This window comes from Labeo rohita, chromosome 18, assembly GCF_022985175.1.
Source record: "Labeo rohita strain BAU-BD-2019 chromosome 18, IGBB_LRoh.1.0, whole genome shotgun sequence".
NCBI lineage: Eukaryota > Metazoa > Chordata > Actinopteri > Cypriniformes > Cyprinidae > Labeo > Labeo rohita.
The window spans coordinates 11,920,814-11,945,142 of record NC_066886.1 but is presented as its reverse complement, the minus strand read 5'-3'; the positions used below and the strand labels follow the sequence as shown (position 1 = coordinate 11,945,142).

The window sequence follows — 24,329 nt, the reverse complement described above, 5'->3', positions numbered from 1 at the left end:
AAGCCAGAAGCTCTCACAAGACTCCTAGTAGGCAGAAAAAAGTGCCACCTTGGCATGATCTGCTCAATTTGGCAGAATGTAGCCCTGCTCAGTCTCTGTGGAGCAAAGGGGAGGAGCGGAGGGAGAGACATGGACTCCCGATTTACGTCAAGCATATGTCAAGTCCAAACCTCTTTAGAGGGGCGATCCAAGATAGGGAAAGACACTCAATCTACACAGCAAATATACATTTTTTTAATATTTGTAAAGATAAATATCTTTTAAAAATGATGCAAACACATGCCACTCTTACTCTTTAACTTCCATGCATATGCATTATTTACAAATTGAAAAATACCGATTTTGTCATCTTTCCTTTTTTTTTTTTTTGGTGTTCTATTCCACTAACGTCTGTAAGCCGAAAAGTCGCCTCCTTGCAATCAACCAATCGACTGACATTCAGCAACCCAAAGACGGATCCCGCCAGAAATGGTCAGAATGATTAAAGCCATTTTGAAAACAAAGTCCATTTTCCACACACAAAAAGAGTATATAAAATAAAAAGTCAAACAGAACACGTCCACAAACGTAACTGATAAGGAGGGAAAAGATTTCTCAGGGCAAGATCTTACAATGCAAGCAAAAGGAAGATATTTCGCCTCTTTGTCTTGCGCTTCACGCTGCTAACAATACTGTTGAACATGTAATATTTTATTTGTAATATTCTAACTTTGTCATTTAAATATAATTTACTCTTATGCTTTTTCTTGAAACAAAAATCTGGAAAAGTTATGCGATGCAGGGCGGTTTTTGCCGGGGAGGAGGCAGCAGAGGTCTGTGCTGCTCTTTTGTCATTGCATCAGCGCTCTAATGGGTGGAGTTTGTCTCCGAGAGTCTGTGGTGTGGAGATGTAGCCTCAATCCTCGATGTACTCCCACAGGTCTTTGTCATAGCCTTCATGTACGTGTTGCAGCAGCACTCTCCGTCTGCTCTCACAGTATCTGCACACAGGAGCAATAAAACATAGACTGTTAGAAACAGAGACACTTTGAATTAAATAAAAAACGTTTTTATGTCAAGGGTTTTCAAACTGGGATTACGTAAAGCATAATAATAAGCTTCACAATTTCAAGTCTTTAGATGTTAATTTAGGTAGTTTTTCAAACAAAATACCATAAATTTGGCAATGCATGTGATATTATGTATTTGTGCTGCAAAAACAGCTTGTATTTTCTTTGTTTTAAACGCAGCATTGGATCTTAAAGGGACAGTTCACCCAAAAATGAAAATTACCTCATGATTTAATCACCCTCAAGCCATCCTAGGAGTATATGGCTTTCTTCTTTCAGATGAACATAATCATAAGTTATATAAAAAAAAACTTCTTGGCTCTTCCAAGACTTATAATGGCAGTGAATGGCTGTTCATAGTCAATAATTCAATACAAGTCCAATAAAGTGCATCCATCCATCAAAAAAATGCTCCACACAGCTCAGGAGGTTAATAAAAGCCTTCTGAAGTGAATTGATGTAAGAAAAAGATCCATTTTTAAAACTTTATAAACCATAATCCCTAGCTTCCGCTAACTGTCGTACGCACGTTCACGAGAGACTGGCGTTATAGTGCATGATGTGCGAGTTAATCATGGGGTAATTTTCATTTTTGGGTGAACTATCCCTTTAAATCCATGTCATAGGCAGAACAATGCTTCTGTTGCTCTCAAAAGGACAGTTCACCCAAAAATAAAAACTGTCAATTTACTCACCCTCATGTCTTTCTAAAGCTGTATGCATTTTTTTCTTTTGCTACACATTTTAAAGATTGCTAAGAATCAAACAGCTTCGGTTTCATTGTGGTTTTTTTGTTCATACAACTGAAGTCAAAGAAAATGGAAACTATTTGGTTATCATATATAACATTCTTTAAAATACCTTTTTTAACCCCAAAAGTGAGGAATGGACTAAAAAGTCCTACACAGGGTTCATAGATACTGTAAAATGAAACGCCAGGACTTTCAAACACTACTTTTTTGATTTTCAAGAACTTCTGAGATCTCACCTATCAAACAATGTCTTCTATTTCAAATTCAAATTCAAAAAAAGTAATAGATAAATAAAAATATATTAATAAAAATAAAGTGAAGCACATGCAAAGTATTACAACTCAAATTATACTACACTTTTACTATAGTAAAACCATGGTTAATTTTCTTAAAGGATTTGTATTTGTGTACACTTATTTTATTTGCTTTGATTTTATATTGGTACTGCCTTAATAGTTTGATATTTTCTACTGTTTGAAAAAAAATCTGGTTGGTGCCAATAGCCTTGTGGTTAGTGCGTCGACATACAGCGCAACTGCGCTCACGGCAACCCGAGAACAATTCCTGTCTTGACGTCCTTTGCTGATCCTGCTCCCCTCTCTCTATCTACAAAAATGCATAAAAACTTCACATTGAAACTTCACGTATCGCAAAAAATCTGATTTAGATCAGGACTTCAAATCGCGTATCGCAAATCATTTGATTTGAATCATTCAATAAATGATTCACAAACCCGCTTCGATCTAAATGATTCGTGATACACGCTTCAAAGTCCCAATCTATATCAAATGATTAGTGATACGCAATTTGAAGTCCCGATTTGAATCAAATGATTTGCGATACATGATCCGATTGGAGCGCTTAAAAGAGTGAATAATTTTGCGACACAATGGTTTAACTGATTTGGAGTTTCGAAAAGCTCTATTTCACCCATCACTACGTGCCTTTTAAAATCATTACAAGTCATGTTGAAATTCAAAAATGAACAGTGAAGATGCTAGTGAATCGCTTTGAATGATCGAGTCACAAGTTTGAATCAATCGGAGCAGTTTCAGCGTAAATGATTGATACAGTTTGTCTGTTCCTCTTTTCACATCTTCAGCCATGTTTACATGACACTGTCAGTACTACTAATGGCTTAGCTTGATTGCTTTCTGACATTAACTGATATCAGCAAAAAAGGTATGATTTTTTTTTTTTTTTTAATTGTGTGATTTTGGCATGAAAAGATGTGCTCATTGGCCATACTAAACACTTATTCTTTAGATACATTGTCTTTCAATAATTCAAGCACTTTTCAAGTACCTCTTCAGGAATATTTCAAGGATTTTCCAGGCCTTAAATTTCAAAAAGTACTTCAAGCACTTTGAGCACCTTGTACGAACCCTTTTGGAACAACACAAAGTAAATCATGACCATTTAAATTATTGGGTGAATTATCCCTTTAAAGACAATTTGTGCACTTGCCTATATTTATCTTGTACTTTCTGCTTAATGTCCTGCAGAGAATCTTGAGAGATGTCTCGTTCCAGGTATCCAGAGAGAACCTCTGTAGCATTCTCCAGATCTGCCTGGTTATTCTGGGTGCAAACACAAACCAAGCATTTAAAAATCACAGATTATTCAAGTTTTTACAACACAATCTAATACCTTTTCAAAAAAATCTTTGGTTTACCTCGAAGATGATAGACTGGTTGTTCTTCTTGAGGTAGAATGCAAAGACGTAGGTGAACATGAGTGTGGAGCGGCACTGGCAAAGCACGTCCACGGCCTTCTTCAGGAACTGCACCTCGATCCACGACATGTTGTGCTGCTGCATCTCCTCCATCTTCTGTTTGACCTGGGCGTACAGCTTGTGCTCGAAGCGCAGGCTCTGCATGTGGTTCATGTAGCGGTTGCAGTAGAACAGGTACCTCTGCAGGGCTGCTCTTGAGCGCTGCACAACATATGAAAGGTTTAATAATGGGTAAACAATTTGCATGTTTAGACATTAGCACAAAATTTGACTGACATGACTTGCCTCTTGAGCATCTCGGGCTGCCTTGGCATCATCCTCGTTGTAACGATTACAGTTGTACCTATGAGTCAAAACAGTCAAGAAATAGTTCTTTTAGCCAATAATGTTTTAGACACCAATAAACAATTGTAAAACTGGACAAAAACTGCTCATAAACGCATAATGAATCATTAAGCTGTCTGAATTTCAGCAGTCTCCAGCTGAATGAGTCACTCTACATTTTCCTAAGTGATGTTTGCAAGTGATCTGTAAACAGATGACTCTATGGAACAAGGAGAAGGAGGAAGCTAGCCTTTGGGCTCTCAAGTTTAAGTGGGTCCTGTTGATCAAAGATGTGCATACGAAAACATTGCCTTGGGAAAAGGTAGAAGAGGAGCATTTAGGTTTATCTGAGAGAGAGTTCAGGGAGTTCATAGTCGCATTTGATGGTGGATAGTTCTATTTAGGCGTGTTCAATTCAAAAATCTTCGCAAATACACAGAAATTGAAATTTATTTATGGGAATGCAAATTTGTAAATGTTTTACGTATTTGTGAAAGCTTTCTGAACAATCGGTCTATCTTATGAATTGCTGTCAATCCATTCAAATTCAAAAGCAGACAATCTACAATAATCCTGCTACTGGGGAACAAAAACAGATAGATAGATAGATAGATAGATAGATAGATAGATAGATAGATAGATAGATAGATAGATAGATAGATAGATAGATAGATAGATAGATAGATAGATAGATAGATAGATAGATATAGATAGATAGATAGATAGATAGATAGATAGATAGATAGAAAAAAGTATATATAATTTTCTAAAAATTATTCTTATTTTTTATTCTCTTATTATTAGGGTCTTTTAGTTTTTTATTTTTGCTTAAACTGTGGGACCAGAAATGTATTTCCCATTAATTGCCAACGATAAGTAAAAATTAAAAAAAAAAAAAAAAAAAAAAACATAATAAAACAGGTCATTTAATTTTTGGTGAATTATTATAATTCTGTCATTTTATAGTTTTGAGCCAATACTATTTAAAATATTTTATATGGAACCATTTTAGCATTATTATATTTATCTGTTTTAATCTTTTTCCTATCCTTATTAGAAATTGGTAATATCAGTTCTCTTAAATTTGTTTCCCTGCTTATTATATTGCATTTTTATGGGGCTTGTTTCTCCTACTCAAAGCACAATAACTGTGTTCACTGTATAAACTAAACCAGGTTGTTTTTTGGTGGGATATCTGACAACTTTTTATTTGAAGCTTTAATAAAGAGAAAGCATTTGTGTGAAAGGAAACCCCAGGTATTAAAACTTGTATGGCTTAAGATAACGCAAAGGATGTCTCTTACTGAATTATGTAGTAGAAAACTGACGAAAGATTCACATTCTTAAAAAAAAAAAAAAAAAAAAAAAAAAAAAAATCCACATAGTTTGTTGCTATTTTTACTGTGACAACTCACGAAAGTAAAATACTGAAACGGCAGCACATTTTGATTGTAATTTTCAGTTGAAGGGCAACAGGAGAAGCGATGCAAGTCTTCACTACTTTCCTAGCGATATAAAGAGGAGAAAAGAATCGGAAGATACCTGTGGACGAATAAAACTTCCTAAAGACTCGCGTCTTTGTTCTCTTTAATTCAGCCCTCATGCCTTTAAGGCTTTTAGTAGACCACAGCTACTGAAAGAGCTTACAAATGGCAGAGACAAGAAATGCTAGATGCCATCCTGGCAGTGTCTAAACATGCCAACGCTTATCATGATACCGCAGCCACTTAAGGAGTTTCTGAGAGTGGATTTCACTCGATATCCGGGGGCAATTAGACTCATTCTGGGGAAAATTAATAGTACATTTGGTTTATGTCCCTGCTTATATCCATCACCACCTGTAAGCTCTTTCAATAGCTGTGGTCATCGCATCAGTATTTCATTTTTCAAGATGTGCTACAGTAAAAATAGCAACAGGGAGTGCCAGTAGCCCATCAAGTGCAACCATTTTACATCATCGAATTAATGGCGCCCACCACAGTCCAAAATATGTATAAAACGATGTGGATTTTTAAAATAACGTAAATCTTTCATGAGTTTTCCACTAAATATTTCATACTCATTTAATAAAGTGGTTTAAATTAAACACACCTTGTAACCACTGAGGTTTTCATATTTGCAATACCATCACACATGCTCACGTTTTCTGCATCATGAAAATGTGATTAGCAAGTTTAGAGATTTTGTATTGAATCAACGTAAGTGATTATCAGCTGGTTACAATCAGTGGCTAATCATTAGGACTCACAGAAACTTAAACTGGGTTGGGAATCACTGAATTACATGATCCTTGTCGACAGCTATTTTTGGCTGTTAATATACATTTTTATAACCTCAAACAAGCAACCAAACTATAAAAAACACTAGAATATAAAGACCTACCAAGCAGAGCCATGTGGCTCCCAGGGCCCCAGGCAAACCCAGCAGAATTCTGCTTTGCAGTTCTGGTTCCGGCACACCATGTGGTTGCAGCCACCATCTTTCTCTATGGTGACGTGGCATTTTGGACATTCCTGCGACACAACGGGAAGAAAGTTATTCTTCTGGGTCATCAGAACACATAGTGAAAATTTCACCACAACAAAGCACGCCTAACCACTGACCTTTGTATTTGCTGCAATCCAGTTTGATGTCTCACTGTCATCATCACATTTTTTAATCCATTTCCTTAACCACTGGGAACAAGAGGAGGAATCAATTCACTATAACAATTAGGACATACAGGAATCAATTCACTATAACTATTACGACAACTAAAAATTGAAGTATTCATGACAGATTATTATATAAACATGTACAAGAGTTGTGTCAGTTGCTTATGAAGGGTTAAATATTCTCTCTCATTGGAAGATGATTGTAATCCCCATATGAGAAGCACAAGAGACTAGAAGCTTCCTTTGTTTTTGCCAAGACTACCCCCACAATAACAAGACAAGTCTCCGAAGAGCCTCTTAATGCTGAGAGTAGGAGAGGTGGCAGTCTGTTAACTCTCTTTGTTCAGACAGAAAAACACTTGCCATACCATATCAACATGTTCTTTTGCTTTCCACTGAAATTACTATACCTAAAATGTGCATCATTTTTTTTTTCCAGTGCCATTCTTAACATTTCAGAATGGATGTCGAATAATGGAATTGGAACTTATTTTCTCTCAGTATTTAGAGAGAATGGGTATTATGGATTTTAGGGTTCATATCAATGAAGGGAAATTAAGAAACAACAGCCAAAACTGTGCTTAAAGGCATAGTTCACCCAAAAACGAAAATTCTGTTTTTATTTACTCATCCTCATGTTGTCCCAAACCCGCAAGGCCTTTATACGCAAGACCTTCATTCATCTTCAAAACACAAATTAAGATATTTTTGATGAAATCCGAGAGCTTTTTGTGCACAAAGAAAACAAAAAATAATAACTTTATTCAGAAGAAATTGTTGAGCAGAGTCGTTATTTTGTTTTCTTTGCTTCACAAAATTAAGGTTGAACCACTGATGTCACATGGACTTTTTTTATCAATGTCTTTACTTCCTTTCTGAGCCTTGAAATGTGGTAGTTCTGTTGCTGTCTATACAGGGTCAGAAAGGTCTTGGATTTCATCAGAAATATCTTAATTTGTGTTTCGAAGATGAATGAAGATCTTATGGGTTTGGAGCAACATGAGGGTGAGCAATCAATGACAGAATTTTCATTTTTGGGTGAACTATCCCTTTAACTTAGAAAAACACAGGCATTGTTGACAATAAAAAGCTTCAAAAATATGTACAACAACAAAGCCATGACTCAACATATTTATATATAAACACTGATAGCACTGTTGTGCAACTCTAGTTGGTCTTCATTTTTAAACATACAATGTTGCCTCAACACACCTTACACTTCACTGGATCGTGCCAATTTTCTCCACAGTTGAAGCTGCAAAATAATAGAAAACATTACCATTGTCACTGAGCACAAATATTATCAAAACAAAAAACACTTGATGTGTTTAATTTTTTTTTTTTTTTTTTTTTTTTTTTTTACAATATTACTGTTTTTTTCTCTGCTAAATTTTTGATCAAATAAATGCAGCCTTCGTGAGCATCATTTCAACACAAACACTAGACTCTTTGCTTCCCAAAATGATCAGGTAGCTGTGAAGGATAGATAAGATTACCAGTGCCATCTAGGGAACATTCCTCCTGAGTTCTAGTGTCACTGGGTTTTCCCTGAGCTGGTGGAAGCCCTAAAACTGACCTGAGGACACGTTTCGGAAGTATTTGATCTCATTAGCAGTTCAGTGTCTTACCAAAACTGCCGACCACACTTGCACCGTACAGGTTTGGCATCTGGGTACTGTACTTTGACAACGTGATGACAGTCAGGTGCTGGACACCATTTTAACAGTCGATTACACTGCAGAGGAAGAGAATATTTTTCACATTATCCAACATTATTTAATAAATGACCTTGTTACAAAGTGTTCACATAGTCAACGTCACAAATGTGACCAAGAAATCTTTAAAGATTCTTAAACATTTACCAACAACTTTATTGTAAATTGGTCAAAAACTTAAAGGAGAAGTCCACTTCCAGAACAACTGTTTACAAATAATTTACTCAACCCCTTGTCATCCAAGATGTTCATGTCTTTCTGTCTTCAGTTGTAAAGAAATTACATTTTTTGAGGAAAACATTTCAGGATTTTTCTCCATATAATGGACTTCATTGGTGCCCTGATTTTGAACTTCCAAAATGTAGTTTTAATGCATTTTCAAAGGTCTCTAAATGATCCCAGCCAAGGAAGAAGGGTCTTATCTAGCAAAACAATCAGTCATTTTTTGTATTTGTATTTGTATACTTTAAGTAAAAAAGCTTGTGTAGCACAGGCTCGGGGATGCGCATCCACGATGCTATGAATTAGTAATGGGTCGTTCTTAAACGATTCTTTCATTTAGAACGAATCTTTAATGTGACTCAGGAAGAATGAGTCGTCTCGGGGAGTGATCCGTTTAGTCATCCTATTAGGTTCTGTACTGGAATTAGTTCACCTGTTTCGAGTCTTCGGGTTTTTCTTGTCTTTTTCTTTTTCGAGTTCATCTAAGTCCACTTACTAAAAACTTGTTAGAGCTAATTGAGTTAATCATAGATAGACTAAAGACCCAGGTAAACAATGAATTAATCTTTTCAGTTTCTTATAGAATTATAGCTTTGTCTTGTTTGTAGTGTGATCAACGTTTGTGTAAGCAGTAAATGTGTTAGGGAAGTAACGTAACATTTTAAGTATATTTTGCTAAAATAAACAAAATGACTCGAAAAGATTTGTTCATTTTGCTGAATGAGACTCAGAGGTCCGAGTCGGTAAAATGATCCGAACTTCCCATCACTACTACGAATCACGTGTAAGTTCAACGTCTGTGTACAGAGTATGGCGAAAAAACTCCATCTTATTTTCTCCTACAACTTGAGAGGAGGACAACGTTGTACCTTTTTGTTTGTAAACAGCGTTTACAAAATTATTTGCACTTTCTTAGTCTTTGCGTGTTCGCTTTGTAAACACTGGGTCTGTAGTTCTGCATGACCTTTCGACGTGATTTAATAGTACGTAGCGTCCTGAACGCGCATCCCAGAGCCTGTGCTACACAAGCATTAAAAATTTTATTTTCCGAAAAAAAAAAAAAAAAAAATGACGTTCACTAGATAAGACCCTTCTTCCTCGGCTGGGATCGTTTAGAGCCCTTTGAAGCTGCATTTAAACTACATTTTGGAAGTTTAAAATTAGGGTACCAATGAAGTCCATTATATGGAGAAAAATCCTGAAATGTTTTCCTCAAATCATAATTTTTTCACGACTGAAGACAGGAAAGACATGAACATCTTGGATGACAAGGGGGGTGAGTAAATTATCTGGGAACTGTTGTTCTGGAAGTGGACTTCTCCTTTAAAACATTTATTTATTTGCATGTTTAAAAAAAAAGTACAGATTTTTTATTTGGTATCAGGCTTTTGGACCACAATATAACAAAATGGAATGAAATCATACCTCTACAAAACTATTGGTTATTAAATGCTGGTACTTCAACTTCACTTTTGAATCTGTAATCAGTCGCCTGTTGAAAGAATTGAGATATTTAGTTAATGGAAAAAACAGGCATGCATGCTTAAAAAAACTATATTTATTTACCACCGAAGGGCATAAAGATAATACAAAAGGATCAGACCCTGTACCTGCATCACAAAAGCAGCAGGGAGATCATATGTAGGTTAAGACAGCTGTGCGAATCCAAAATAATCTAATTGAATCGACAGGAGGTGCCGTGTTGTGACTCACACCTCCAGCAAGACAGGGAAACAGAGTGTCCTACTTCTGACTAGGAATAAACTCTATCAGCTCATCTAGGATAGTCATAACATACTTCAGGACACACCGATTCATGGCTGAGCTAAGAACAGTGAACCAAATAAAACTTTCGATTCTGAGATTAAGATATTGTCCTTTTTTAAACCCAATTGCCTACATAAAACATGGCTGCAGAGAGAATTTACTGTGCTTCATAAAAAAAAAAAAAAAAAACGAAATTTACTTGAGTCGTTCTATAAATACTGACTCATTTCTCAAACACTTACATGACTGTGTTGTCATCCACCAGAATATCACAGCTATGAGCAGGACAAGAAATGGTCTAGAATGGAAACAAACAAGCTTGTGTTACAATAGGTCAGAGAAACAGACAAAATGTCAGTTGACAGAAAAAAATCTGCTACAGCCAGTTACTTCAACAGCTAAATATGAAATAGCTCCAGTATGTACATCAGCCTAAGAGACTGACAGACTGCTACCTCATGTGTATTTGCATGTGTGCTCTCCAAAGAGCGTTTGCACCTAGCAGAAATTCGGTAACTGTCAAATGCACTTCTTGGTCGAAATGCCTAACTTTACAAGCGATAAATGTTAACGCAGCCAGTTATGTTCACATGAGACAAAAATAATCAGGAAAGAGGGGGGAAAAAGCATTTGATCTGTACATTAGACTTTACAATGTACATGCAATAGCTATTATTAATTATGTTTAGAATCTTAAGCAAGCAATATTGACACCATTATTAAATTTTTTTCCAAGACAGTTAACTTTACATTACACTCTAAAAAATGCTAGGTTATTATTTTTTTTAACTGGGTAATTTTATTAGGTTGTATTTAATATTTTTCCCAAGTGCTGGGTAGTTTTTCTGTAACTAAGCTGCTGGGTCATTTTTAATGGGTTATTAAATATTGGGTTATATTTTTTTCTACCCAACCGCTGGGTTGAGCCTGTCTCCGACGAACAACCCAGACGCTGATTTACAGTCAGAGCGCAGGCTTTTTGAGGCCTTTACAGCAGAGAGCAGTTCTCGGCGTTGCCGATTTGGTGCACGTCTTCAGCGAAATAAAGGTTTGTATACATTTTATTTCATTTATAAAGTCTTTACTGTGCTGTAAATTATATTATTTACGCAACGCAACATACACGGACGAGATATCAGTCGGGTAAATGCGTCAGCAGCAATCGTTTGTTGCACATGATAGAAACTTTTGCCGCACATAACTTGATTTTATTCGTTATAATACTGTATTTAGTTGATTTGATGTTAAAATCTGTTCTCTAATGTCAGTACCGTCTGTTAATGGGCAGGTTATGGAGCTAGTAACAGCATCTTTCAGTTATGAGTAAAATGCGAAGCGGCAGTCTGAAGTTTGTGGTTCCCCAGGCGAACAGCAGCCCATCACCAGCTCAGATTTTGGTGACATGCACTTAAATTGAAATGCTAATTTTAAATGCTCCATTTTTATTTCTAAAATGCTTGTTAAACAAGTTTAAATGTATGTAATATTGTAAACTATGCTGTATTCAATATTAAATTTTCCTTATATTTTTGTCTATGAGTGTTTTTGCTGTTGCTTCTATAATTCTGTGTGTGGTTTTTAATTTCCAGCCCATTTTAAGCCAGCAATATTATGATTTTAAAGCAACCCAGCATGTTGGGTAAAAACATTTAACCCAACCAGCTGGGTCAAAATAACCCAACATGTGTTCTGTCCAACATTTACCAAATTGTTTTTAACCCAGCGTTTTTTACAGCAAGCAAATTTTTAGTACAAGCAAATTTAACAACTACAGAATTACTTAAAGTACTTAAAAAGAATGTAAATTAATCAAAAATAACAGTAAAGAAATGTATAACGTTACAAAAAAAAAATCCTTTTGAACTTTCTATTTATCGAAGAATCCTGAAAAAAATGTTTCCACAAAATTTGTAAAGATGCATTACATTGTACATTGATAATAATAAGAAATATCTTGAGTACTAAATCAGCAAATAAGAATGATTTCTGAAGGGTCACTTGACACTGAAGACAGTAGTAATGGCTGTTAAAAAAAATTCAGCTTTGCCATCGCATGTTAAAATACTAAAATAAAACCACAATTAAAATTTATGTATTTTTAATCAAATAAAATGTTGTCTCGATGAGCATAAACTTTCAAAAAATGTACCAACCTCAGACTTTTTGAAATGTACTGTATGCTATTAATTTTGTTTACTACTTTTTCGCTTTTTAAATAAAGGTGCGTTTGTATTAGTTGTGTCTGTGGCATTTCACTGTGGCATTTCAACTATTGAAATTTTGGTATCATGACATTAAAGGTTCTATGTACTAAGAGCTGGAATATGTACCTGTCCCATTCCTTCCTCTATGATTTTGGTGGTTAAGTAATCACCCCAGCACTGCATGCAAAACTTGTGCCCACATTCCAGACCGGTGAAGTACTGCAAAAGAACAACCAACACAAAATCCACATTTAGAAAAGGTTACAATTAATAACACAAGCAACTTCCGAGAACAGCGTAGATGTCTATTTCTAATGGTAAATGTAATATATTTCTTATTTTAGGGTGGCCTCAATAACAGGATATAAACAGCTAACAGCTATCAAGTGCTGTATGCCCATGAAACACAATGAGCCTTGTTCTGTTCAACAGATCGATACAACCAACAAGACTGTTTTTTGGCTCAGATAGGGATCTTACAAATCAGTTCTGAGCAGGTGACAGAATAGTCAGCTGTACTGATTATCTACTGCTCCTACAAAGCATCCCTTTGTCATGCGTTTTATAGTCTCAGGCCCCCCGGTAGTAAATGCCTGGTTCTCTCTCTTAGGACAACAGACAACGCGGCGAGAACAAATCAGCTTAATATTTGTGGTAGGACTGACGCAAGCAGAGCACTGCTTACAACAACATCACAAGTAGTTTAACAGCACTGTGCAGACAGCACTAATGGTATTTAGGGAACATCACATGGGAGCCGAGTGGTGGTCAGCTTTATGAAGCAACACATTAACATCCAAATGACAATTTGACATTGGGTCAGACTGAGTGTCCCAATAAACTGCTACTTTAAATGCATCTGCAATCTGATTAAAACTCTTGGTTAAGCAGAACTCTCAACCTCAAATTGATAAGTTTGCTGTACCGTGTCACCCCAACGGATCCTTTATTTTAAGCAGACAAGCCGTGAGACAGGGACTTCCTGGTTGACGTTACAGTTAAATAGTTCACAGTCACGATTCAAAGCAATAAATAGAACAGTTTCCAAATCCCTGCCGCTTAATCCAGAGTTTTCTTTCAGACAGTTGCTGGCTCTCATGACAAAGCTGATCAAAACAATACATGCATGCAAGCCACACTAAATCTATCCTTTCACTGACACACACATTTCTCAAGGTTCCCTGCAAATCCGAAGACCCGCCTGTTCTTCTCCTCAGTTGCATTGTGTACAATTTGAGTAATCCAGTGAAGAGATTACTGGTGAAAGGAGCTCATTAGAAATCCTTCCTGCCGGCTGAGACACTGTAGTGTGTACCAGAGTGGTAAACGTGAAACACAGATATGTCAAAATAATACTGGATACCACCTTCACATATCCCACAATGCAACAGCGTCCCATCCATGTGGTAAACAATCTGTTCACACCACCAAGCGATTCAACAGATTCAGTGAAAAAACAGGCACAGACGGAATCTGCAGACGCTGCTTTTAAACTGCTGATTTTCAAAGGAAATATACCGAATTCTGTAGAATGGATGTAAATAGAATAAATACACTACAGTAGAATTGTGTCTAAAATTAAAAAAAAATAATAATAACTCAAGGATGCATTAAATTATTCATCTGTTCTTTTAAACTTTTTAACCAGTAAAACCGTTTTCAGCTGTGAAAATAGAAAGAAATGTTTCTTAAGCATCAACATATTAGAAGGATCATATTACACTGAATATGAACAAAATTCAGTGCGCCATCAATTGAATAAATTCAATTTTAAAATATTAAATTAGAAAACGGTTATTTTAAATCGCATTTCCTGACGGCACAGAATGAGCAAATCTAATCTACTAATATTTCACAATATAACCGTTTTTAATATATTTATGATCATATAAATGCAGCCTTGGTGAGCATAAGAGCCTTTTCAAAAACATCAAAGGGACAGTTCACCCAAAAAATCCTGTCATTAATTACTCACCCTCATGTCGTTCCAAACACGCAAGACCTTCATTCATCTTTGGATAACAAATTAAATTTTTTTAAAGAAATCTGAAAGCTTTCTGAGCCTCCATAGACAGCAAGGGTCCTGTCACGGTCAAGGCACAGAAACGTAGTAGGGACGTCGTTAAAACAGTCCATGTGACATCAGTGGATCAACTGTAATTTCATGAAGCTATGGTAATACTTTTTGTGTGCAAAGAAAAGAAAAATAACAACTTTATTCAATCATTTCTTCTCTCCAAGGACAGTCCAACAACATCCTTGCTATGTTTCTGTGCCATGACCATGGTAGGACCCTTGCCATCTATGGAGGGTCAGAGAGCTTCCACATTTCTAAAAAATATCCTAATTTGTGCTCCGAAGATGAACGAAGGTCTTACTGGTTTGGAAGACATGAGGGTGAGTAATTACTGACAGAATTTGCATTTTTGGGTGAATGTTTTAGGGTTTGAACATTAGCATGTGTTAAATGGAGCTGAGAGTACTACACTTTTTATTGGCTTAAGGTACAATCAAATTAGCCAAAATGTCTATTAAAGAACATTCCAAGTGAAGTGAATGTTCAAAACTGTGCGAATGACGAGAATTCCATTTCCGGGCACAGATTCCGTGTGAGTCTGCTAATAAGCTATCAGCACAGCAGCTGTGGAAGTGGATTAATCAGAGGCAAATAAAAAAGCGATTCAGATGAGGGGGGCACTGACCGAGTTAGGATAGTTGAGATAGCAGATCTGACATGGCATGTCCTGCGCCGACGATCTTGTGTTCATGAGGCGTGTCCGAGACTTCTTGCTGGGGTTTATAACATGACACTCTGAAAATAGCTTGTCCAGGTTACCATCAAAGTACCTGCAAAGAGATAAACAGCAGCAGAATTTTTCTCATTTACTCTGGAATAAAAACAGGTGTTAAAGGAGTAAAAATCTGGTGGAAAGAAAAAGCACAGAACAGTTACCTTTCCATCAGCTTTTCTTTGTCCCAGTTGAAATGACTAAGTAATATTCTAGTGATAGTAGCAGGATTCTGTAAGGAGACAGAGGCATACATCTTTTAATACACTGAAAAAAAATAAAAGCAAGTATACACTACCAGTCAAATGTTTTTGGACAGTAAGTTTTTAATGTTTATTTTAAAGGAGTCTCTTCTGCTTACCAAGCCTGCATTTATTTTATCCAAAGTACAACAAAAATACTACAATTTTGAAATATTTTTCATATATTTTGTTTTTTTCCTGTAATATATTTTAAAATTATTCCTGTGATTTCAAAGCTGATTTTTAGCATCATTACTCTAGTTACATGATCCTTCAGAAATCATTCTAATATTCTGAACTGCAGCTCAAAAAACATTTATTATCATGTTGAAAACAGCCGAGTAGAATTTTTTCAGGTTTCTTTGATCACTAGAAAGTTCAAAAGAACAGCATTTATCTAAAATTGAAATCTTTTGTAACATTATAACAGCCTTTATCATAATGTTTAATCAATTTAAAGCATATAATTTCTTTAAAAAATAAAATAAAATAAATAAAAAAAAAATACGGACCCGGAGGTTTTGAGTGTATGGTGTTCCAAAAGCTTTTTATTTCAGATAAATGCTGATCTTTGGATCTTTCTATTCATCAAAGAATCCTAAAAAAATGTACTCAGCTGTTCTAAATATTGATAATAATAATAACAAAAAATTCTGGAACAGCAAATCAGCATATTAGAATGATTTCCGAAGAATCACGTGACACTGAAGACTGGAGTAATGATACTGACAATTTAGCTTTGAAATCACAGAAATAAATTACATTTTAAAATATACTCAAATAGAAAGCAGTTATTTTAAATAGTAAAATGTTTCACAATATTACTTTTTTGATCAAATAAACGCAGGCTTGGTGAGCAGAAGAGGAAAAACATTAAAAATCTTACTGTCCAAAAACTTTTGACTGGTAGTGTACTGTCCTTCAAACCACAAGGTTTACCCATTTGTCAGCAAGAATTTTTTAATAATTTAAAACATAATAAAATTTAGTATGATAATTTATTCTTTTAAATATTTCAATATTAACAGGTCAGAAGCATGTTGTTTTCATCATTTTTATAAAGCTGTTAAAAAGATCTGTTATGGTGAATCAAAACAGAACATTATTTCACCTATATTCTGATATTTTATTTTCACAGGTTTTCTGAAAAAATTTATTATAGACTTTAATTGCACTTAATTTGCTTTCTGTGTATATAAAATCACTTTTTAAACTTCATTTGATGCTGTCACCAAGATAGATAGATAGACAGACTACAAATTAATTTGATGACCATTTAAGGGTTACAAACACCCAATTTTCTGCTTAAATTAATGGCTATGTTTATAATTTGTCAGGAAAACACTTGATATTGTTTACTGATAATGATTATTATTAAGTGAGAAATTACTAATTAAAGCCTAAATGACTTTTAGCTGGGTTTGTGTCATGAACAACACTGTGTTTAGAAAACAGAGCTCATCCTTGACTGTCATGGAGACAAGGCTTGTACTACAGTACTCCAAAAAGTTTATGTGGGCTAACATGTCAAGGTGCATAACAAGGTGCATATTGACAGGCAATCCAAAGGGATGCGGGGAGAGATGACCAGCATAACCTTCAGGATTTACAACCACCCTAACTTGACGTTCCTGAACTGAACCAAGTTCTTCTTTAGGCTATTTTTAAAATGGTATATAGCAAGCTTGAACTGTACTTGAACAGACACATAAACAGATACTTTAAAATGGGCCACAGCATTAATCACTTAAACTTAACACAGTAACAGCATGTAAACATCATAAAATGCATTTGCTGACGGCACAGAACGAGCAAATCTAATCAATTAGCACAAAATCTGGAAATTAACCAGCATAAACAAAATAAACTGCGGGACGCGGAGTGAAATGTTGAGCTTCAGGAGACAGTTAATACTCCAGACAGCCTGTGGCGTTGACACTGCAGCAGAAAGCAAACATAAATCATTACTCCAATTCACTTTGATGGGCTATTTTTGTGCTGTTTAATCAAACATAACCAGCCATGATGAAGCATCGGTTCCGCCATGTTGTTGTCGAAAGCAACTAGGTAACGTTAACTCTCACATGCTAACGCGACCTGACCCATATCCCAGCTTAAAAGATGATGAAGGAGACACCTTCTTCTTCATCAGAATATCAACAACCTGCCCTGAAGACATATGAAACATATTAACACATCGCCATGAAGTCTCCCGTGTACTTAAATTGTGCTGTATGCTTGTGGTTAGCTTCCTAAGCTAGTGTGACCAGGAACCAGGGGGTTCTATTAAAAATGGAGCGATTTACAATATTACTTTTATACTTTACATGCGACTTGGGTTGTCATGCGTTCACATGTAAACGTTCTGGGAATACAAATGTAGTTTTGTTTAAGCAAAGCGTGTATAATGGCACTTAGTATGCAGGTGAACTAGAAGCTGGTTAAGCATCTTATGTCATTATTGGATGTGTTAAGGACAGGGGAAAGGCTGGGTTGACGCAAACCTTCTCCTTCATATCTGTGGTTATAAACATATGTTAATTCTGTTGGCGTAACAAAAATGTTTTTAAAATCAGTTTGGTTCAAAGGGGAACAGCTGAGGTATTTTCACGTCTCTCCTGTTGGCAACGGGGGGCAAAGTTTCCCAGAGCGATGTAAAAATCTCTTCTTTTGTTATAATGGGTGGTCTGAGCTCAAGGGAAGCCCTAAAAACACTTACCTGGATGACCTCATTGACCTCCCTGATACACTCCACCATATGCTGCAGGATCTGTTCGGCGGTTAGAACTTCAAAGCGGTAGTCTTCCTCATCCTGCCCGGGCCCGAGGCCGCTGCCTCCCGTCTCCCCGCAGTCGTCTCGCTCTCCGCCGGCCACTACGGGATCAACCAACTCCACCTCGCCGAGCTCCAGGGTGTCGTCCGCGGTCTCCTCTTCGCCGCTGTCTTCGCTGCATTCCTCTTCCTCGTCGTCGAATTCGTAATTGTAACCCTCGTCCGAGTCCATGACTGGGTTGCGTTTAATGTAGCGACACGCCAAGTGGGATAAGTTTGATGGGTATTATTTGGCAGATAGGGCAGAACAAAACGAGAATACTTCTTTAGCTTGCTAGCATTCCAGTTTTTCTAGCAGCAGAGAAAACAACAACAGAGGAGCGACGCTGCTGCTGGGCCAACAAAGAGACGCAGCGTCACGGGCCGACGCTGGGTGACGTCATGTGCGTGACACAAAACAAGATTTGTTTTAAAATAAAGTTGTTACTACTCAATTAATGTTAAAATGTTATGTGCTGTCATATACTATGTTTCCTTAAAAGAAAATACATCAAAACATAAAACACATTTTATATCAACGACGGAAGTAAAACAAGTACAATACCAGTCAGAAGTTTTTGAACAGTAAGATTTTTAATGTTTCTTAAAAAAAGTCTCTTCTGTTCATCAAGCCTGCCTTTATTTGATCCAAAATACAGCAAAAGCAGTAATACTGGGAAATATTTTTTACTATTTAAAATAGCTTATTTCTATTTTATTATATTTTCAAATGTAATTAATTCTTGTGATTAAAGCTAAATTTTCAGCATTATTACTCCAGTCTATAGTGTCACATGATCCTTCAGAAAATATTCTAATATGCTGATTTGCTGTTCAAGAAACATTTATTATTATTATCAATATTTAAAACAGTTTCTTTGATGAACAGAAAGATCCAAGAATTAGCATTTATCTGAAATAAAAAAGCTAATTTTGTAACATTATACGCTATACCATTCAAAAAAATGGAGTCAGTATCATTTTTGGGAAAGAAATTATAGAAATTAATACTTTCACTAAGCAAGGATGCTTTAAATTGATCAAAAGTGATGATAAAATAATATATAATGTTACAAAAGATTTCTTATTCAGATAAATGCTGTTCTTCCGAAATTTCTATTCATCAAAGAAACCTGAAAAAATATCTACTCAGCTGTTTTCAACATAATAATAATAATAATAATAAATGTTTTTAAGCAAATCAGAATAATAGAATGATTTCTGAAGGATCATGTGATAATGATGCTAAAAATTCAGCTTTGAAATCAGGAATAAATTACGTTTTAAAATATATTCACATAGAAAACAGTTCTTTTAAATAGTAAAAATATTTCAAAATGTTACTTTTTTGCTGTACTTTGGATCAAATAAATTCTTTTTTTAAATATGCGAGGATAAAACTGGGATGTGTGGGGAAAATTAGTGATATTTTATTTTAAAGATGACATTTTGCATTGTAAAGAAATAGTACAGCTGTTAATTACATTTAGTAAACATCATATACATATGCAAAAATTGCCATTTTACACATATTTATAAATTAAGATGTATCATATGAAAAGTTAACATTATTTATTATTAGTTAGTTCTGTAATTACACTTTTACATCTTCAATAATAAGAGTGTATGGAAAGGAATCATATATATATGGATTTTGGGTCACATTGTACACGCTCTTACACAAGCATTGAATAAGTACAAATGTGCAATTCAGAATAGAGTTTTAACAATACAATATATATTATAATATGTGACCCTGGACTACAAAACCAGTCTTAAGTCGCTGGGGTATATTTGTAGCAATAGCCAAAAATACATTGTATGGGTCAAAATTATAGATTTTTCTTTTATGCCAAAAATCATTAGGAAATTAAGTAAAGATCATGTTCCATGAAGATATTTTGTAAATTTCCTACTGTAAATATATCAAAACTTAATTTTTGATTAGTAATATGCATTGCTAAGAACTTAATTTGGACAACTTCAAAGGCGATTTTCTCAATATTTTGATTTTTTTGCACCCTCAGATTCCATATACTGAAATAGTTGTATCTCGGCCAAATATTGTTCTATCCTAACAAACCCATCAATGGAAAACTTATTTATTCAGCTTTCAGATGATGCATAAAGCTCAGTTTTGAAAAATTGACACTTACGACTGGTTTTGTGGTCCAGGGTCACATATTGAATTATATGTTATGGTAGTAAGCTAAATAGACAATATTTCCTGTCTCTCGATAATAAAGCAGTATTACAATCTTAACAGACCTGACCTGTATTCTGTGTGGTGGCTCTTGGTATAATCTTCTCAAAGTATGTAATTCTGTCAACTTTAAACACTTACTAGAAGCTCATTAAATAGAAAAGTCTGATCTAATGGTCCGGAAATCCCTTCTGCTTAGTTGCTCTGTGTTGTCCAGTAACTCAAGGAGGCGGAACTGAATAAAAGGAAAGCGTTTTCTACCGAACGCATTTTGAACAAGTACGCGTTCTCCCGTTGCCGTGGCAGCAGCGACTTCAGGAAGAAGGCTCGGGCGGTTAATGATGGATGCTCGAGAGACAGGTAATTAATTGTTTGAAAATATTAATAAACGCTTGAATTGAAAATGATCCACTGCATTTCCTGCGCCACAAATGAAACCGTTTGATTTGTGCACTGCCGTCCTGGCGTCTTTAAAGCTTCAGAGGGCCAGCCATGCACCTGCACTTCCACCAGCTAGCTTACGGAAATCTGGCAGACTAACGTCAGTTGCATAATTGTGGTCGGATCTGTAACGTGTTTGTAGGAAATTAACAATTCTGGCTGTGTTTTTTTAATGGTATTCTATCTGAACTTTCTATAAAACCCAAAAGATCTGCTGGGTGGCGGCGAGAACATAGTTGAAATGCAGAATTTGGAAGAAGAGGATTTTGCTGTTTCAAAGTAAGTTATATAGTTTGTTTTCTTGCATGAAAAGGCGTGTAGCTTTATCGAATTTACAATTTTTCTTCTTTTATCCATAAAATTTTGTCTCTATAGATCATCAGATGCTGATGCAGAATTTGACATGGTTATTGGGAACATTGAGGATATTATAATGGGTATTTATGCGTCTGTTGTTCTGTTAAAATCATCCACAGTTACTTATGACAACAGCTGTTAATCTTTATTATACACTACCAGTCAAATGATTTTGAACAGTAAGATTTTTAATGTTCTTTAAAGAAGTCTCTTCTTCTCACCAAGCCTGCGTTTATTTAATCCAAAATACTGCAAAAGTGAAATATTTTTTACTGTTTAAAATAGCTGCTTTCTATTTTAATATATGTCATTTATTCCTGTGATCAAAGCTAAATTTTCTGCATTATTACTTCAGTATCACATGATCCTTCAGAAATTATTCTAATATGCGGATTTGCTGTTCAAGAAACATTTTTATTATTATTATTATTATTATCAATATTTAAAACAGTTTAGTACTTTGTTTTCCAGGATTCTTTAATGAATAGAAAGATCCAAAGATCAGAATCTGAAATAAAAAGCTTTTGTAACATTACACTATACCGAACAAAAGCTTGGAGTCAGTATAATCTTTTTTTAAAATAATAATAAATGTTTTTTGAGCAGCAAATCAGAATATTAAAATAATTTCTGGAGGATCATGTGACTGGAGTAATGATAATAAAAAGTTAGCTTTGAAAATCAAAGGAATAAATTACATTTTAAAATACATTCAAATAGAAAACAGTTATTTTAAATAGTAAAAATATTTCAGAATTTTTGCTGTACTTTGTATCATTTAAATGCAGGCTTGGTAAAAAAAAACAAAAAAAACATTAAAAATCAAAAACTGGTAGTGTAATCTTTTTGTATTTATCTGTAGTAAGTGTGAATGTTACATGTTCTAGATAATTTTGTTGGAAATTGTACTTAATATTAATTGTTTTAATTTGTTTATGCAATATTGATTTTTCTTCCTTTTTTTTTCTTCTGGCTTGGGATAAAATGAGACGTGGACATGTATTCATGAGATTCACCCAGCCAAATTATAACTGAAACATGCCGTTTTCTCCACAGAGGATGAATTCCAAAATCTTCAGCAGTCTTTCATGGAGAAATATTACCTTGAGTTTGATGACTCCGAGGAGAACAAGCTCAGCTATACACCAATTTTTAATGAATACGTATGTGGTACTTTCAGCTTTGTTTCATCACACGTTTATGACCTTTGAAGAGATGGCAGTGCTGTATTTAACTGTCATTCATTAAATTTTGCTCAGATTGAAATCCTAGAAAAACATCTGGAACAGCAGTTGGTAGAGCGAATTCCTGGATTCAACATGGATGCCTTCACCCATTCACTTAAGTACGCCATATGAATTCATCTCTTTTTCTGGGGCCGGATATAGTGGTCCAGTTTGAAAGCCACTAACAGTATTTGAACAAACAATGAACCACTGTAATTTTTTTATTAACTAACATTAACAAAGATCAACAAACAGTGTAATAAATGCATTGTTCACTGTTCATTCATGTTAGTTAAAACATTAACTAATGTTAAACAAATGACACCTTATTGTAAAGTATTGACCTTTTATTTTATAACCCCTGGTCTAAAATGTCTTATTGTAATACACATAATTTACCGCTAGATGGAGGCATTTACATAAATGGTATTTTCATAAAACATTATTCCATAATTGGGACCTAAATTACTACTTTTTGTTTATTTGTAATCCTTCTTTTCTTAATTAGACAGCACAAAGATGAAGTCTCAGGTGACATACTTGACATGCTGCTCACTTTCACTGACTTTATGGCCTTTAAAGAGATGTTCCTTGATTACAGAGCAGTAAGTAAAAATCAGTTCTTTTCTTTATACTACAAATTCATAATCTAAAAATGTGCATTTGGAATGCATTATGGTTCAGACCCAACCCAAAACGTAATCAAAAACATGTAATTACGATACAACTTTGGCCTACTTTTCTACTACCTTAAGCTATAAACCTGCCATAGTCTGTGACAGTAAAACTCATTTACCGCCTTTATTTTATAGGAAAAGGAGGGTAGAGGATTGGACCTTAGTACCGGACTGGTGGTGAAGTCTTTAAATTCTGCTTCCGCTTCTCCTATGACCTCCAGCATGGCCTCACAATCCAGCTGAACCAATGGGCATTTCATGTAAATGAACTTGATCGGTCAACACATGATTATTTCCATCTAAAATGATGAATACTTATTAAAAATCCCTTTCCGACACATCCCAAAACAAACAGCCACTGCTATACTAACTTGACAGAAGGGAGTCAGTGTTTAATTTAGGTTAATGTTTAAACGTAACATTTAGGTAAACTGTCAGCTTATCCGCTGTGACTCCTCTGACACAGTATTCATATGTGATCTGTCATAAAATCCAAACTCAGTCTGGATCAGTCTTTCATATCTTGTTGACTGATGTAGAAAGCTGTAATGAGCATGTGAGGATCTCAAAGCTGCCACTTTAATCCATTTTCATATAGAACCCCTTCATATTAGTGGGTGAATCCTTATATATCGTTATATACCAAAATAATTCCTTTCACTTGACAATCATAAAGGGCTTTTCATTACAAAAGTATTATACAGTGTGCCTAATATGAAAGTTCTAAAAAAAAAAAAAAATTCATCTACAAGACTTGCAGTTTCCCCAAATGAAATGTTACAGAATTTAAAAAAATATGGTGTTTATACATTGACCAGAAACAATGCAAATAATCTCAGTTTTTCATGCTTTTTAATGTGATATTGAGTCCATGTTTTTGATGGCTCTCGTATCTTCTGAGTGACAATGAGAAGGAAAGAGATTTTCAAAATAGTACTACTAAAAATAGCCTTTTTACTCCCTTCTTTACTTAGAAGAATGTGGTGTTCTTACTAGATGAATGTTGCGTAATTGTGTACATTTGTTTATTATTTGTATATATAGACATATTTGAGCCTTTGTATGAAAGAAATAAATACAGTGGTTCTTTAATTATGTTTTATCAAAACATTTTTATGCTCAAAACAATTAATCAGTTACATTTTTAAGCATAACTTTACA

At 35.0% G+C, this 24,329-nt stretch overlaps 2 protein-coding genes across 3 annotated transcripts; one reads left to right on the top strand and one right to left on the bottom strand.

The window, feature by feature from the left end:
* Window positions 1-350: 350 nt before the first annotated feature.
* arih1 (ariadne ubiquitin-conjugating enzyme E2 binding protein homolog 1 (Drosophila)) lies at window positions 351-18,652 on the bottom strand. Of its 2 annotated transcripts, none has more exons than XM_051135248.1 (14): window positions 18,173-18,652; window positions 15,376-15,443; window positions 15,125-15,269; window positions 12,549-12,641; window positions 10,461-10,516; window positions 9,877-9,943; window positions 8,143-8,249; window positions 7,727-7,769; window positions 6,464-6,535; window positions 6,243-6,373; window positions 3,813-3,879; window positions 3,477-3,737; window positions 3,269-3,381; window positions 351-980 (listed from the first exon to the last, which is right to left on the bottom strand). In XM_051135248.1, exons 1-14 carry the CDS (start codon window positions 18,455-18,457, stop codon window positions 896-898), a joined length of 1,593 nt encoding a protein of 530 aa, XP_050991205.1. In that variant the 5' UTR covers window positions 18,458-18,652; the 3' UTR covers window positions 351-895. The 2 variants fall into 2 exon arrangements, with proteins under 2 accessions (XP_050991205.1, XP_050991206.1); XM_051135249.1 differs by having other exon boundaries at window positions 3,822-3,879.
* Window positions 18,653-20,687: 2,035 nt separating this feature from the next.
* Window positions 20,688-24,241, top strand: arl2bp (ADP-ribosylation factor-like 2 binding protein). Its single transcript, XM_051135557.1, has 7 exons — window positions 20,688-20,827; window positions 21,118-21,187; window positions 21,284-21,345; window positions 22,322-22,428; window positions 22,525-22,610; window positions 23,000-23,096; window positions 23,304-24,241. Exons 1-7 carry the CDS (start codon window positions 20,806-20,808, stop codon window positions 23,409-23,411), a joined length of 552 nt encoding a protein of 183 aa, XP_050991514.1. The 5' UTR covers window positions 20,688-20,805; the 3' UTR covers window positions 23,412-24,241.
* Window positions 24,242-24,329: the final 88 nt, after the last annotated feature.

Excerpts from the sequence above, each read along its gene's own strand:
- arih1 (XM_051135248.1), bottom strand. The coding sequence starts at position 18,457 with ATGGACTCGGACGAGGGTTACAATTACGAATTCGACGACGAGGAAGAG. Across the intron at positions 6,374-6,463 it reads GGATTGCAGCAAATACAAAG|GAATGTCCAAAATGCCACGT; the intron begins GTCAGTGGTTAG and ends GTTGTGTCGCAG. Across the intron at positions 981-3,268 it reads AAAGTACAAGATAAATATAG|ATACTGTGAGAGCAGACGGA; the intron begins GCAAGTGCACAA and ends TCCTGTGTGCAG.
- arl2bp (XM_051135557.1), top strand. The coding sequence starts at position 20,806 with ATGATGGATGCTCGAGAGACAG. Across the intron at positions 20,828-21,117 it reads GATGGATGCTCGAGAGACAG|ATCTGCTGGGTGGCGGCGAG; the intron begins GTAATTAATTGT and ends AAAACCCAAAAG. Across the intron at positions 22,429-22,524 it reads CACCAATTTTTAATGAATAC|ATTGAAATCCTAGAAAAACA; the intron begins GTATGTGGTACT and ends AATTTTGCTCAG.